Source organism: Annulohypoxylon maeteangense (assembly GCF_022496945.1).
Source record: "Annulohypoxylon maeteangense strain CBS 123835 unplaced genomic scaffold GGS22scaffold_12, whole genome shotgun sequence".
Taxonomy (NCBI): Eukaryota; Fungi; Ascomycota; class Sordariomycetes; order Xylariales; family Hypoxylaceae; genus Annulohypoxylon; species Annulohypoxylon maeteangense.
Genome location: NW_025953259.1, coordinates 367741 through 381877, shown reverse-complemented (window position 1 = coordinate 381877; position 14137 = coordinate 367741). Strand labels below are relative to the sequence as shown.

Genomic DNA, 14137 nt, shown 5'->3' with positions numbered 1-14137 from the left:
GTGAAGCAAGAGAGCGCCAGTCGTAGCTCGGATAGTGACTAGTATCTCGCCACAGTTGCGTATGCTATCCCCTGAGAAGCTAGGGTTAACAATCTCTAGTTTCACCTGCAAGAAAATGAGTCAAGGTTAGCTGGCAAAACTCAGACTCATGGTAAACCATATACAGTAGACTTAGCTGAATGACCAATGAAGATGAGACGGCAACCCGCAGTCGTGGTTGCAGGATATGCCAAAGAGACAGGAGGCAACTCGAACATTCTCTCAAGAAATCCAAGCGAACATTATATCTGACAGCCTCGGAGTCGATGCTCGCATGACAATGAGGTTTTTTCGGGTGGTAGGTTGCAGGTTGGATGATGGTGGCAGACTTGGATAACTGTATATGCCAAGGTTTCTGCAGTCTTCCGTGGGACGAGTTCTGACAGGATACCTATCAGAGGGCAAAGAACTTGGTACCGCATAGATATAATATACGTGGCATATCCTTAGCTGTATAGCAGCCTCTTTCTATACTCAAAACATCAGCGGATAAAGCAATGGTGTAGTCGGCTGGGTGTCTTCCGTTGAAAGCGCACGAATGAATTCAAGCCTCTCGTCAAGCGCCTCGGAGCATCTCGTAACAATAACTGACTACCGAATAGTTAGTGGTTATCTGGTAGGTATTCAACGACCCTCTGGTCGATTTTAGCGAGGAGATAATACGATTATTTTACCATTTTACTTTCGACATAATCCCTGAATATTTCTATATTTCACTGACTTGTTGGCGATTTGATCCGTGCATCATGCCGGTTGCGGCCAATAACATCAACAATGGCAACTGTTCTCATTACGGTGGACATGGGCAAGAACTTCAAAGGTCTACACTACGGCATGCTATGTATGTACATATCTAGGTTGGTATAAAAATAAACTACCTAGAATACTTTTAGAATGGCTAGAATTATTGATAATTATACTACAGAGCCGCATTCACTGCGAAAGGGAACAATTGATGGATAGCCCCTTTTCGGCCCCTATCTTGTAAAAATAGGTCCCCAGTAAATGCGACAACTGTAGTTCCATCCAGTTACGACGAACCAAACGTAAACGTTAAATTATTTAAAAAAAAATGATATCTTACATGCTTTGGTCAGCATGATTCCTTATTTCATCGACTCTAATTTTCGTTGCCAATTGAAACGGAAATGGGGGAGATCCTACGCTCCCGCCACTGTAAGGTTAGAAACAAGCACGCCCCTAAAAGGCATTGCTGCTCCTTCTCGCTGAAACCTTTATGCAGTGTACAGGGCCTGCTGCTTATAATGCAGTCTGTAAACGGTGAAAGGAATTGCTGCTCATTGGATCGCTGATCTGCGGCGCAATCCTCCGGAGCCGAGTCGCAATCACTACCTAATCGAACCTCTCTCCGTTTTTTTGAATCTTATCGACCCAATGGTCCGAGTCGGTTAACTGAGATCTTTTGCATTCTAGCCTACCTACATAGCCTTTGAATGAGCCGGGTGCTGGAAACGTCCGTACCTAGTAGTAATAGAGGGAGCCATGTAACGTCTTGCCCTTAATATCTTGTAAACATTTACCACCTAATTCTACGTTTTCTCCCCAAGGTTTTGTTTCGAGGTTATCGATAAAGACGTCTACTCAGATACCTACCTAGTTATGCATACCAAAACAGACGACTAATTATATCCCCGTCACTTATCGGTCTATGTTCTAACCTTCGGGACCGGCAACGGTGACGGATTCAAGGGATCATGGCTGGGAGTATGTAAAAAGAGAGTATGGCCGATGACAATATCGCCTTCCGTGGCATGGCCATGGGTCAAATACGCCACTCAGGTATAATTATATCTATAGAATGCAAGAGTTGTCACAGAAGAGACTCACAATATGCCTCGAGCCAAATTTGGAGCTATCTGACTCTGTCGTCCTCGAGCCCGAGTTAGACGGAGTTATGCTAATCATAATAGAAACATCTTCCAAAGACAGGGTCGGTCTCCAAGGTCTCCCAACCAGTTGGGCGCTACATGTATCTGATGCATTGAGCGGCAAGGATTTCAGGGTAGTACGATGGCACCCAAGTCGAGCCTGAAAGCTCCAGACCTTCACTATCTGGGCGTTTCGAGATCCCAGGAGGATCCCTATCAAACAGCATCTCCCCGGGAAACAGCTCCCCGGCTCTCTAATATAGAAACCCCAAGCCCTTGAAATCCTACATCGTTGAACATACCCGAATGCCAGCGGAAATGACCCGAACCACGGCAGACGATGGGTTTGCCCTCGGGCAGTTGCATATTGTTCCAAATTCGCCTTGATTGTGGTTCTGCCCTATAGACCCAGAAGCCACAAAGCTGCCCTACCCTCCTCAACGCCCTACTAGACTGGCACGTGGCAAGCCATACTCAAGTCGATACTTCCCGAACGCCTCCTGAAGCCGGACCCCGGGCGTCAATGCTTGGGTTCATCTAAGCTACTGAACATGTCGTGCTATTGGCTGGTCACAAGCTACCAGATCTAATAGCAAAGAGTATACTGGCACAGGGACCATTATAACTTGCTTACCTTGGACTATTTAAAAAGAGAGGGCCATGTATCTAGGAAGATTTAACAGAGTAGGTACCATCAGCCCTACCAGGACCCTCCCGGGGTATAGCTCCACACCGTCCACTGTGAACACCGCCTCAGATCCCTACTACCGACTCCTCCAACCTACTAGTTAAGCTTAGCTAGCATAAACTCGACTCCAAGATTAGGTGGAACATGTCGTACAAAGATCAAGGCTACGATAGTTCTGTTAACGGCCCGCCTTATGTAACTTCTAGCCGATCTAGAATCCTACCAGATATATTTCAAAACCGAAGGTCCGAAAGGGGGCCATCTGCCATCTATTTTTAAGAGGATTTACTGGTATTCCTTCCAGCCTTGTCGATTTCATAAGCAACTCGGATGGTGCCGGCAATGTCCTAAAGATTTAGACGTAGGACTATGCGGTAAATAAAAACGACCTCTCCAGACTCTACTCTCGTCTTGTTGGTGGTCGACACACTACCTCTTTCAACTACGTGAGAATCGAAAAGCGGACGCTGCCTTTGTCTACTACCTAGATGGTATCATCGGAACAGCTATCATCAACATTCATGTCTGACGACACTTATTACAGGAGCCAGCCGGCATCCTCAGAAGGACATCATGTCACGTACAGTTCTTATCAAAATATTGTACCCAACAGGACTCCAGAGAGCCTGCTTGGTTTCCAGGGACAGTCACTTCCCCCTGCTCCGGTCCCGAGCCACCCACATTATATCATGAGCAACCATAATCCAACAGACGTAAATACTGGATCACCTAGCGGGCCACATTTCACTACACATGCCGCGGACTCCTTTGGACTTTCATATTACCAGGCAGTAGGACAGGAGCCCAGGACCGTCGACACTGCAGATACATATCATCACGCTTACCCTCAAGGCTACGGACCAGTTATGGCAAGCCCCCCCATCTCAACAATATCGACCGGATCTGCCCATAGAAAACACAAACATTCTTCGCGATCAAAGAAGTCAAGACAGCAGCAAGTCCTCTCACCGGGAAGCACATCTTCGGCATCGAACTCAAGCAAATCACGACTTCGCAGTGCGTCTCGTACTAGCAAAAATACACATCACAACCCCCCGGCGACGTTAGAGGAGCAAAAGAGCCGAGACACCCACAACCAGGTGGAAAAACAGTACCGAAACAGACTGAATGCCCACTTCGAAAGCCTTTTAGAGGCACTTCCGGAGACTATGCAGGCTGGCGAGGGCGAGGATGAAGGAGAACCTATGGACTTATCTGACCGTAGAGTGAGCAAGGCGGAAGTGCTGGACATGGCTCGGCGGCATATCCAAACTCTCGAGCGTGAATGTGCGGCACTGGAAGGAGAAAGGAATGAGCTCAGGAACAATATGGAAAGGCTACGGTGGTTATTCGGACGGTGCGAAGGTGGCGATGGCTTCAATCCTCAGGTGAGTTTCCAAGACCCTGGAGGATTACCATGATTACGAATTGGAAAGGGGAAAAGGGGGAAGGGGGAAACTAGGATGGGTGGGAATAAGCGATGCAAACCAATCATTTTTCGATTCTTGTACCAGTATTAGAGCGGGTCTGGAGTAAAGGGATTAAAGAGTGTGTTGCTTCATTGAAGTCAGGAACTTCAACCTGAACGTACCTCGAGTAGGTATATTTTTGGAATTTTTATCGACTTTTCCGAGTTGTAATTGGGTTGTGAAAAATTACTATACCTATGAATATTCACAGAGGAATATTCAGAGTGACACCGCAGATGCTTACCTATCACCACGAATACCTACAGGAATCATTATAAATCATGTTGTTTGAAATATGCCTTGTCCAAACCTCGGAGGCAATTGTACGCGACTCTTGTCATGAAAAAGATGAAGATGGAAAGAGAAAAAGAGGACCCCTAATTTGGTGAACCAGAGTTACAGGAAGTAGAATGATTTACGAATTTTTTAGAATATATATTTTTGGAAAGTTTCTGGTTACACCTCAAACCCTTCCGACAGCAGATTGATGATGATGCCCCGATGACGTTGACCCACTTCTTAAACTACTACCAGGAACGAACGGGTACTACCCAGGTAGTTCATCTAAGAACTTAAAAAATACTGCGCTAATAATTTGAATCTAAACTAAGATTTATATCTCAAGGTAACAATACGAGAATAATGCCTACCGTCGGTGTAATTACTTTAGGTTATTAGGTTACAAATATCACCTAGCCGTACTTATAACCAACCATATGGCTAACAAGAGGATTCTCGTTATCGCGGGGAGTGATAGTAGTGGTGGTGCGTAAGTTCATGATCTCTCCCAAGTCAACCCCACGGCAACCACACATTCGCTAACGGCCCTTCCCGGTCCAATCAATCAGTGGCCTCGAGGCCGACCAGAAAGTTATCGCCGCTCATGGCTGCTATGCCATGACCGCTACCACGGCTTTGACTGCTCAAAATACGACAGGCGTCGATGACATACACCATGTCCCTCCTGAGTTCGTAAGGAAGCAAATTGATGCTGTTTTCAGGGATATTCAGCCTGGAGTCGTAAAAACTGGTAGGTCAGATCATGTTGATTTGCCACGCTCAGGGGCTTATCAGGATTATGTTTAAGGGATGCTGGCATCTGCACGAACTATCGAAATAGTTGCAGAGGCATTGAAGGAATATGAAGTCGAGAGGTTGGTATTGGATCCTGTAAGTCTCCTTGGATAATAATGAGTAATATCGCTTATACTTAGTCCTCATGGCATCTTAACTCTGGATAGGTCATGGTCGCGACTACTGGCGCACAATTACTACCTTCACAAGCTGTGAATGAGCTACGAACTCTGCTCTTGCCGCAGACTTTCATCCTTACCCCAAACATCCCCGAGGCCCAACTCCTACTTTCTGATGATGGCAAGGAGACGGTCGAAATTCAACGTATTGAAGACTTGGAGGTAATCGCTCGAAAAGTACTGGAATTGGGACCGAAGTGGGTTCTCATCAAAGGCGGACATGTTCCTTTTAAGAAGGACGGCTCTGTAGCTACGACCCCCGAAGAAAGAGAACTTGTCGTTGACCTCTTGTTCGGGGAAGGCCGGGCCACGAGAATCGAAAGCCCATATATCGAGTCGAAGAATACGCATGGGACAGGGTGTTCGCTCGCTTCGGCCATCGCCTCTAACCTCTCTAGGGGATTGCAACCCGTGGAATCCGTTAGAGCAGCGTGTCGATACGTTGAAGCCGGCATCAAATCGGCACCCGGATATGGGAAAGGCAATGGTCCAATCAACCATTTTCATTCGACTTTGACGCTCCCTTTTTCGCCGTAAGTTTCCGTATCCGATGTGGCGTAGCTGTGTTACTAAGGACGACAAGTGGACATTTCATAGACTATATTCTCGAACGACCTGATGTATCACCGGTGTGGCAGCGTTTCATCGACCACCCATTCGTTCTCGGCCTCGGGAACGGCGAACTACCGCTCGCTTCATTCAAGGGTTATTTAGTACAAGATTACCTATACTTGGTCCAGTTTGCCAGAGCAAATGCATTGGCATCATACAAGTCCAAGAATATGGAAGATATTGCGGCGGTCGGTGGCCTCCAACAGAAAATTGACTCAAAGCTAACCTTAGTCGTAGGGGGCCAAAATCGTATCGCATATCCATACGGAGATGAAGCTACACATCGACTATTGTAAGGGATTCGGTATATCGAAAGAGGAGATAGAGGCGACCGAAGAACTCCAAGGTATGTCATTACCTAACCTTTTTATCGTCCTCTCTGCTGATGAGGTGTCTAGCATGTACCGCGTACACGAGATATGTTCTGGATATCGGACAGTCGGAAGATTGGCTCGGTCTCCAGGTCGCTCTTGCTCCTTGTCTCCTTGGTTACGGTGCTATCGCGAAATACCTTCATAGCGACCCGAGAACGAAGACGGACGGTAATACGTACTGGAAGTGGATCTTGAACTATGTTGCAGAGGACTATGTGCAGGCGGTAAAGACCGGATCTGGTGAGCATCTTATGCATCTTATGGAGCTAGGTCCACCTAATATTAACATACGTATCATCGATAGAACTCATGGAAAAGAATGCTGTCTTGCAGTCCCCGTCGAGGATAGAAGAGCTTGTCAAAATCTTCATCCATGCTACCAAGGTAAGATACTTGAAACGAAGGTATCGTGTTGTATTAACATGGAAACAGATGGAGATCGGGTTTTGGGAAATGTTCCCGTCAAATTAACGCGTCATGAAGCTCATGTAATTGATTCGCAATAGGATAGAGGTAAGGCATCTGACGAGGATAGATGGATGGGAAATAGCATGCATAACTCATGAATCAAAATTTTCGTACCTGAAATACTATCTGCTAACGCAGAGTTCAAGCCACCTCGGTCAACTCGGTATCCAAGCCTTCTCATCTAAGACACATCTAAGACATTCATATATCCTAAGCGACACTGTCCATATATGGCTTTTCAAAGAATGCGCAGCGTAGGTAGGTACCTTACCTAGTACCTTTAGCAGCATTAGAAACGATTATAATTCATACTTTCGAAGTATATTCTTCGTCTGCACTCTGAAGTCGCGGTCAAACGCTCGAACTACCGTGGACGACAGTGTTAGAATATGCACGGTGGATGAGTAATACTGTGCGTTCTTTGGACAGGAGTAAATGAACAGTCTAGCCAGCTGCTAGCACCTGTCAAACATTTGGCGAAAGCGAAAAAAAATCTACGGTCAGAATAATTGACGCTAATTCTTGCGCCTTTCCGCTTTCAGCTCGGTACTTTGGTACGTGAGGCAAAAAAAATTGCGAACGCACGGTCCACATCACAAGGTAGCGTTTTTAGCGTTGTTGGGCCTAGACTGTCGTTTTGTAAACTAAGAAAAAAAATATTCTACTTGAATCAGGGTTCATCTTGTCTTCATAAATTCATCACCGCGCCTTTCTTTCCATCAACACGATCCATTTCGTGTCCTCCCCTTCTATTCACTTTCCATCTCCGCTCCTTTTCTTACGCAGATCGCAACCTGCGTTCTCATCATTGTCCTACCCGTAAATTCAATTTACTTCCATCGGAACTCAGGATTTCTCGTGTAATCAATTTGCGACCAACGCTTCCCTCAAATCAAACTTTTCAAAAGTAGTCTCCCACATACACGAAAACATCATGTCTTACGGTGGCGGTGGTTACGGCGGCCGTAGCGGCGGCGGACATGGAGGCCGAGGAGGTTATTCCAACGGTCATAATAAGTACGGAGGCGGTCACGAAGATAGTCACGGTGGTCGCCAGGACTACGGTCATGGGTAAGAATTGCTCTTCAATCTCAATCCCTTGTTACTTTATTATTTTTCTTCCTTCTTTCCCACTCTATTTCTAAACCTTTCTCATTTCAACTAACATGTTCCCTTATAGCAACGGCTATGGCAACGGTGGCGGCGGTGGTTACGGAGGTGGTTATGGCGGAGGAGGCGGCGGTGACCGCATGTCCAACCTCGGAGCTGGTCTACACAAGCAGGATTGGGGTGAGTAATTTTCAACATCTCTATCATTTAACATTCAACTAACCCATTCATCTCCAGATCTAAGCAGCCTTCCCAAGTTCGAGAAGTCCTTCTATAAGGAAGATGAGGCCGTCGAGCGACGACCTGCTAGCGAAGTCGAGCGATTTCGCCGGGATCACCAAATCACCATCTCTGGCAGCAACGTTCCTAAGCCCGTAGAGACTTTCGACGAGGCGGGCTTTCCCCGATATGTGATGGACGAAGTTAAGGCACAGGGCTTCCCTGCCCCTACTGCCATTCAATCTCAAGGTTGGCCAATGGCGCTTTCCGGTCGTGACGTCGTCGGTATTGCCGAGACGGGCTCTGGAAAGACCCTTACCTACTGTCTACCTGCTATTGTTCACATTAACGCCCAACCTCTTCTGGCACCTGGCGATGGCCCCATCGTCCTCGTTCTCGCCCCGACGCGTGAACTGGCTGTTCAGATTCAGCAAGAGATTACCAAGTTCGGCAAGTCCTCTCGCATCCGCAACACCTGTGTCTACGGAGGTGTTCCTCGTGGTCCTCAAATCCGAGACCTGACTAAGGGTGTTGAGGTTTGTATCGCCACACCTGGTCGTTTAATCGACATGCTCGAAGGCGGTAAGACCAACCTTCGCCGAGTAACCTACCTTGTTCTCGACGAGGCTGATCGTATGCTGGACATGGGTTTCGAGCCCCAAATTCGCAAGATTATCAGCCAGATTCGCCCTGACCGTCAAACTCTCATGTGGTCTGCAACCTGGCCTAAGGAGGTCCGCGCTCTGGCCGCCGAGTTCCAAACCGACTTCATCCAAGTTAACATTGGTTCGATGGACTTGTCTGCTAACCATCGTATCACCCAAATTGTTGAGGTTGTATCTGAGGCTGAAAAGCGTGATCGCATGATTAAGCATCTCGAGAAGATCATGGATGACAAGGAGAACAAGGCCCTACTTTTCGTAGGTACTAAACGAACAGCAGATGAGATTACTCGATTCCTCCGCCAAGATGGCTGGCCCGCACTCTGTAAGTTCACACGCGTCTTGTTGTCCGTCAGAAGATGAGGCTAACCTAGTACCAGCAATTCACGGTGATAAGCAGCAAAACGAACGCGACTGGGTTCTTGACCAGTTCAAGACTGGAAAGAGTCCTATTATGGTTGCCACAGACGTCGCTTCGCGTGGTATTGGTATGATTACATTCTCCCCTCCCCCTCCCCTCCCTCGTAGCAACTTCCAGCAGAGATATTATGTCCGCTGTGCTCTATTCTCATGTGTAGGGGCTCTCTCGATTGCGCGCACTTGCCTGATCTCCCATTGTGTCTCGTGGTTCTCATCCATCCAGGAAATTTGGGGTTAATAAGTATAATGGAGGCGCCATACTCATATTCCGCTGTTGTACCTTCATGTTCCCGTGGTACAATCGTGGAGTTGGCAATTCTTGATTCTTTCAAGCCGTCTCTTGACTCCCAGATCCTAGGACCCAGACCGGACAGTTGGAATTCTTCCAAAATGGCATGTTGATTGATGCAACAGACAGCCCCATTCTCCAAGGAGAAAGCACGGAAAATATACTTAGGCACCGTCCGTCCGTCGCTGGGACTTGTTATGTAGACTTTCTTTTTGTTTTCGCTTTGGCTAACCTGAAATCGTAATGAAGATGTGCGCAACATCACTCATGTGATCAATTATGACTACCCGAACAACTCGGAAGATTATATCCATCGTATCGGCCGAACTGGTCGTGCTGGCGCCAAGGGAACCGCCATTACTCTCTTTACTGCTGACAGTAAGTTAACCACATCTACATATCCCTTTTTATGGTCGACAACTAACACGATACTTTAGATTCTAAGCAGGCTCGTGACTTAGTCTCGGTTCTTCAAGAAGCGAAGCAGCAGATTGACCCCCGACTACATGAGATGGCTCGCTATGGCGGTGGCGGTGGCGGAGGCCGTTACGGCGGACGAGGCTACGGCCGAGGCGGTCACCGAGGTATGTTTTAATCCCTCCTAACTAAATCTCATCCGTTACTAACATACCTGTTTTACTAGGTGGTCGCGGAGGTGATGGCGGTGGTGCCAACGCCATGCCTATCAACAACCGACGATGGTGATAATCTCACTAGCGACGCTCTACTTTGGCATGGACCATCCATAATACGATGGTTGGGGGTATCCGTGAAACATTTGCATTTTCTTCTTTCCTTCCTGCACATATGCACAGATGGCGTTACGTCTAGAGGTACGGATGCTTAGATGTCGTTCGGATTGACACTATGAGAAGTGTCTACTTATCTCTTCATTGAGATCTGCAAAACAGTTCTTCTCCTAATTTCACCCAGATATTCACAGGGTCGAGGTGTACCCAGATCAATGGCATCCCACCAGCCAGGAGCCGAAAATTACAGGACATGTATGACAGTGGATGAACTCCGCTTAGCTTTACACGAACATTTTCTGGTCTTGTGTTTCACACTACTAGCCCGTTTCTCGACTTCTAGGTCAAGAGGAAGGTATGTTACTGACTCACCTACAGATTGGAATTGTTCCCAAAACCCTCCCTCGAGGTTATATGTTAAGTTAGGCCCTTCCCACCAGTCGGTTTTGTCCTCACTAGGAGGCAATGCAAAATGATTAGGTAGCATGAATCAAGGACTACGTTAATAAATTGTTTCCCACGATGCACCAGTGATGCCGGGGGGACTGAGAAGAGCTTAGGGTATATGTGCTTTGTCAACGCTCGCAAAGCCAGGACTCTATTCTTGGACAGGTGCGTCATTTGAGCAGTTTCTTCAGTGGTATTGCCGATTACACCTGCGAAGAAGATTGCGTGGAGTCAGTTTGAGAACACCTCACTGGCTCTTCCAATATACCCGGGAATGACTTCTTTTTATCCGCAAACACAGGGGTGGCTTCCCCATACCCGGGAACCGCAACGACATATTCCGTCTCGGTTTAGGCTTCGCGGTTCCACCTTGGCGACGTCTCTATGTATAAGATGGCCTTCCTCGACTTCGCGTCGCATTGGCGTGGCTGTTTTGTCTGTATCTGGATTTGCGAGATTTGTCTTCTTGCTTTTGCTATTGTTTGGGATTATAAATTTACGTTCTAAGAAAGACAACGCCGCGATCATGAAGGCCGTTACAGCGTTCGCACTCCTTGCCGCTGGTGTCCAGGCTGCTCCGCATTGTATGTGTATTTCTGTTCGTCTTCGTTTCTCTCTGTTTCTGTGATGTGTGATCGTGTAGTCGTCATTATATAAGAGATATCTTACATTTCATGTTCTTTCATCTAAATCAAGTTTGATTTCATCTAACAAGAGCCTTCTCATTCTCTAGACACCTTCCCAAAGCTCGCAGGCACATCCGACTGGTCTTCCGTCCGACAGACAGCCAACTTCCAGTCCAATGGCCCCGTAACCGACGTTAACTCAAACGCGATCCGATGTTACCAGAGAGCCGCGGGAGGCGCCCCTGATACTACGGACGTTAAGGCCGGAGGACAGATCACTTGGGTTGCTGCTCCGAATATTTACCATCCTGGAGGGTACGTGTGAAATGATAATCTACGCCGAGACTTGAGTTATTTATGTCTGTGATGACGAAGCTAATGTGTTTATTCACAGTACGTTTACATCTTACCTAGCAGTATACATCGTGAAGGCCTGGACACTCATGACCTTTATATGAATGAAATTTATGGTAGATAACGAGATTCGATGAGTTGTGTTGCTAACAGGGTACTATTCATTAGCCCTCTCAGCCTACATGGCTAAGGTGCCCTCGGGCAAGACAGCCGCGGACTTCGACGGTTCCGGAGCCGTGTGGTTCAAGGTATACCAGGACATGCCGACGGCGTCGGGCGGCCAGTACACGTGGCCATCCAACGGTGCGTTCCCTTTTCCTCGTTTATCCCACTTGCATTCTTAACCTACCATCATACGTATAATCACAAACATCGACATCAACACATCTACCTCGCTACCCACACCATACCTACACCGTACCCACCATCACACCTCACCTCCCCCAAACTACCTACTTACCACCCATCTAACCCACCCAGGAAAATCCCAAATCGCCTTCACAATCCCACAATGTCTCGCGGACGGAGAATACCTCTTCCGCATCGAGCACGTAGCGCTGCACTCCGCATCAGCCGCCGGCGGGGCCCAGTTCTACATCTCGTGCGCGCAGGTGCGCGTCAGCGGGGGCTCCGGGTCCGCGCAGCCGAAAGAACTGGTTTCGTTCCCGGGAGCGTATAAGGCGACGGATCCCGGGATCATGATTAATATTTATAATAATGGGGGGAAGACTTATCAGCCTGCTGGGCCGGGGGTTTTTAGTTGTTAGGGGATGACTGATACTTGCCTGTAGCTGGAGGTAGGTGGTTACGTGGCGGGTTGTGATGAGCGATGGAGATGGAGATGGATATCGTGGTTTCAGGTCGATGTGGGTAGTTAGGTAACGAGAATACATAATGATATACGCGTATCGAGACGAGGTGTAGTGTAATTAACGCCGAAGATCGAAGACCGATAGTATACGCTCTCTTAGCTAATAAACCCCAGTGATCGACGTCTAGGGTGATGATCTATCGGGGTAATTTTCATATAGTAGTTCGCTAGCTCAGGCGGCTCTAGTTTTCACATGTTCTTCGGGACTAATTCCCTCGGAGCTATATCGATTCCCCAGGTACCTGGGCTAGTAGATGGGGTACCTAGTATCGACATAGTGGCGTCACGACTCTAGTGTAATTCCCTCGTCGAGCTCGAGTTCCTATTACAGCTACAATATTCTACGTTTCAGGGACAAGCATTCGGTGTCGATGCGGTGTGAGAGACTTTGAGCCTCGCTTTAGCTCTGTTTTCGGTTAAGTGGCCAAGTTTTCCAACTCTCGTGCGGTTTTACGAGTCAGCTTAGCCGGGTGTAACAATAAACTTGATATAATAAACATACGAGAGCATAATACATGATTTTTATTTACGCCATTTACTTCCTTTGTCCATAAAGGTTGCTCAAGTCTTGTAATGGGTGTGTTGGGCATGTTTTGGTTATGGGGAGACGGAAGTCGAGCTTCCATAGTTGATACTGGTTATTCGCCCACCCACTGGATAGGTATAATCCGATTTATTGACACATTAGATTTTCACACTATTTGGAAATTTGGAAAGAACATCCATTTGCAACGATTTCTTTGCCATGTTCGTAGTAGTTCTGATTTACTAGGTGGTATTTGGGCTTAGTATAATCGATTTCACAATTTTATAATTAGGCACCTACCATTGACCTACTACAGAGCCCGTAATGGTTGATTGCAATTTAAAACTTGTAGGCTCTAGCCCTAAAACAAAGATATTTGTAAATTATAATACATAGGTGGTTTTTATTGTCATTTCTATGACAACATTGGATGTATTTCGAATATACCTATGCTCACAAAGTGCTAAGGCTTTGGATGCGATTTATCTTGAAGATAGTTGGTTATCTACTAAGGTGGTTAGTGATGTCAATATTTGATATTGGGAAATTTGCAAAAATCTCCGTCATTAGCATCATACTACCCCTATCCCAGTTAAGAGGGGAATGCCACTATGACAAATTCGTAACTCGTATCCCATGTGGCAATTAATTGAATACATTCGATACAAAGAAGAGGAAAATAATCTTCAGAAACTTAAGGTACAATGTGTTGTCGGCTTGAGAATGGGTCGATTATGGAAGCAAGTTACAAAGGATCTTATTAATGACCATACAGCTGACAGATGAAATACACCTTCTGACAAGTGACATTGGAGATAGTAAGCTTAATATTTGTTAGCTCTTAGGTAGGTAGGTACATAGCATAATAATTATATGTAGTTGACTGAATTCTACCTACTTGATCCATCGAGTTAAGGTTAAGTTCAGTCTGTGTGATGGTCAATCTTAGATACACGAGGTACCTCGTAAATTAAGTTTGCTAAGATATTAGGCACGACCCGAGAGTAAATATAGCTCGAGGTGGAAAAAAAGTAAGTTTCATCGACAAACTACCGAAGCTAAAACATCTAAA

General features: G+C 46.6%; 3 protein-coding genes across 3 annotated transcripts; all 3 read left to right on the top strand.

Moving 5' to 3' along the window:
- The first annotated feature begins 2598 nt into the window (after positions 1–2598).
- Positions 2599–4055, top strand: GGS22DRAFT_30769 (uncharacterized protein). Its single transcript, XM_047966764.1, has one exon. The coding sequence runs from the start codon at positions 3105–3107 to the stop codon at positions 4035–4037; it is 933 nt and encodes a 310-aa protein (XP_047817266.1). The 5' UTR covers positions 2599–3104; the 3' UTR covers positions 4038–4055.
- Positions 4056–4801: 746 nt separating this feature from the next.
- Positions 4802–10197, top strand: GGS22DRAFT_180550 (Phosphomethylpyrimidine kinase-domain-containing protein; the record flags this gene model as incomplete). The annotated part of the gene is made up of 15 exons (XM_047963779.1): positions 4802–4854; positions 4934–5115; positions 5173–5255; positions 5327–5871; positions 5922–6138; positions 6188–6296; positions 6349–6564; positions 6629–6708; positions 6757–6785; positions 7973–8082; positions 8140–9108; positions 9164–9271; positions 9742–9870; positions 9930–10076; positions 10136–10197. The coding sequence occupies 15 exons, from the start codon at positions 4802–4804 to the stop codon at positions 10195–10197; spliced, it is 3039 nt and encodes a 1012-aa protein (XP_047817265.1).
- Positions 10198–11214: 1017 nt separating this feature from the next.
- GGS22DRAFT_190086 (glycoside hydrolase family 61 protein) lies at positions 11215–12435 on the top strand (the record flags this gene model as incomplete). The annotated part of the gene is made up of 5 exons (XM_047964935.1): positions 11215–11272; positions 11422–11629; positions 11729–11784; positions 11837–11971; positions 12149–12435. 5 exons carry the CDS (start codon positions 11215–11217, stop codon positions 12433–12435), a joined length of 744 nt encoding a protein of 247 aa, XP_047817264.1.
- Positions 12436–14137: the final 1702 nt, after the last annotated feature.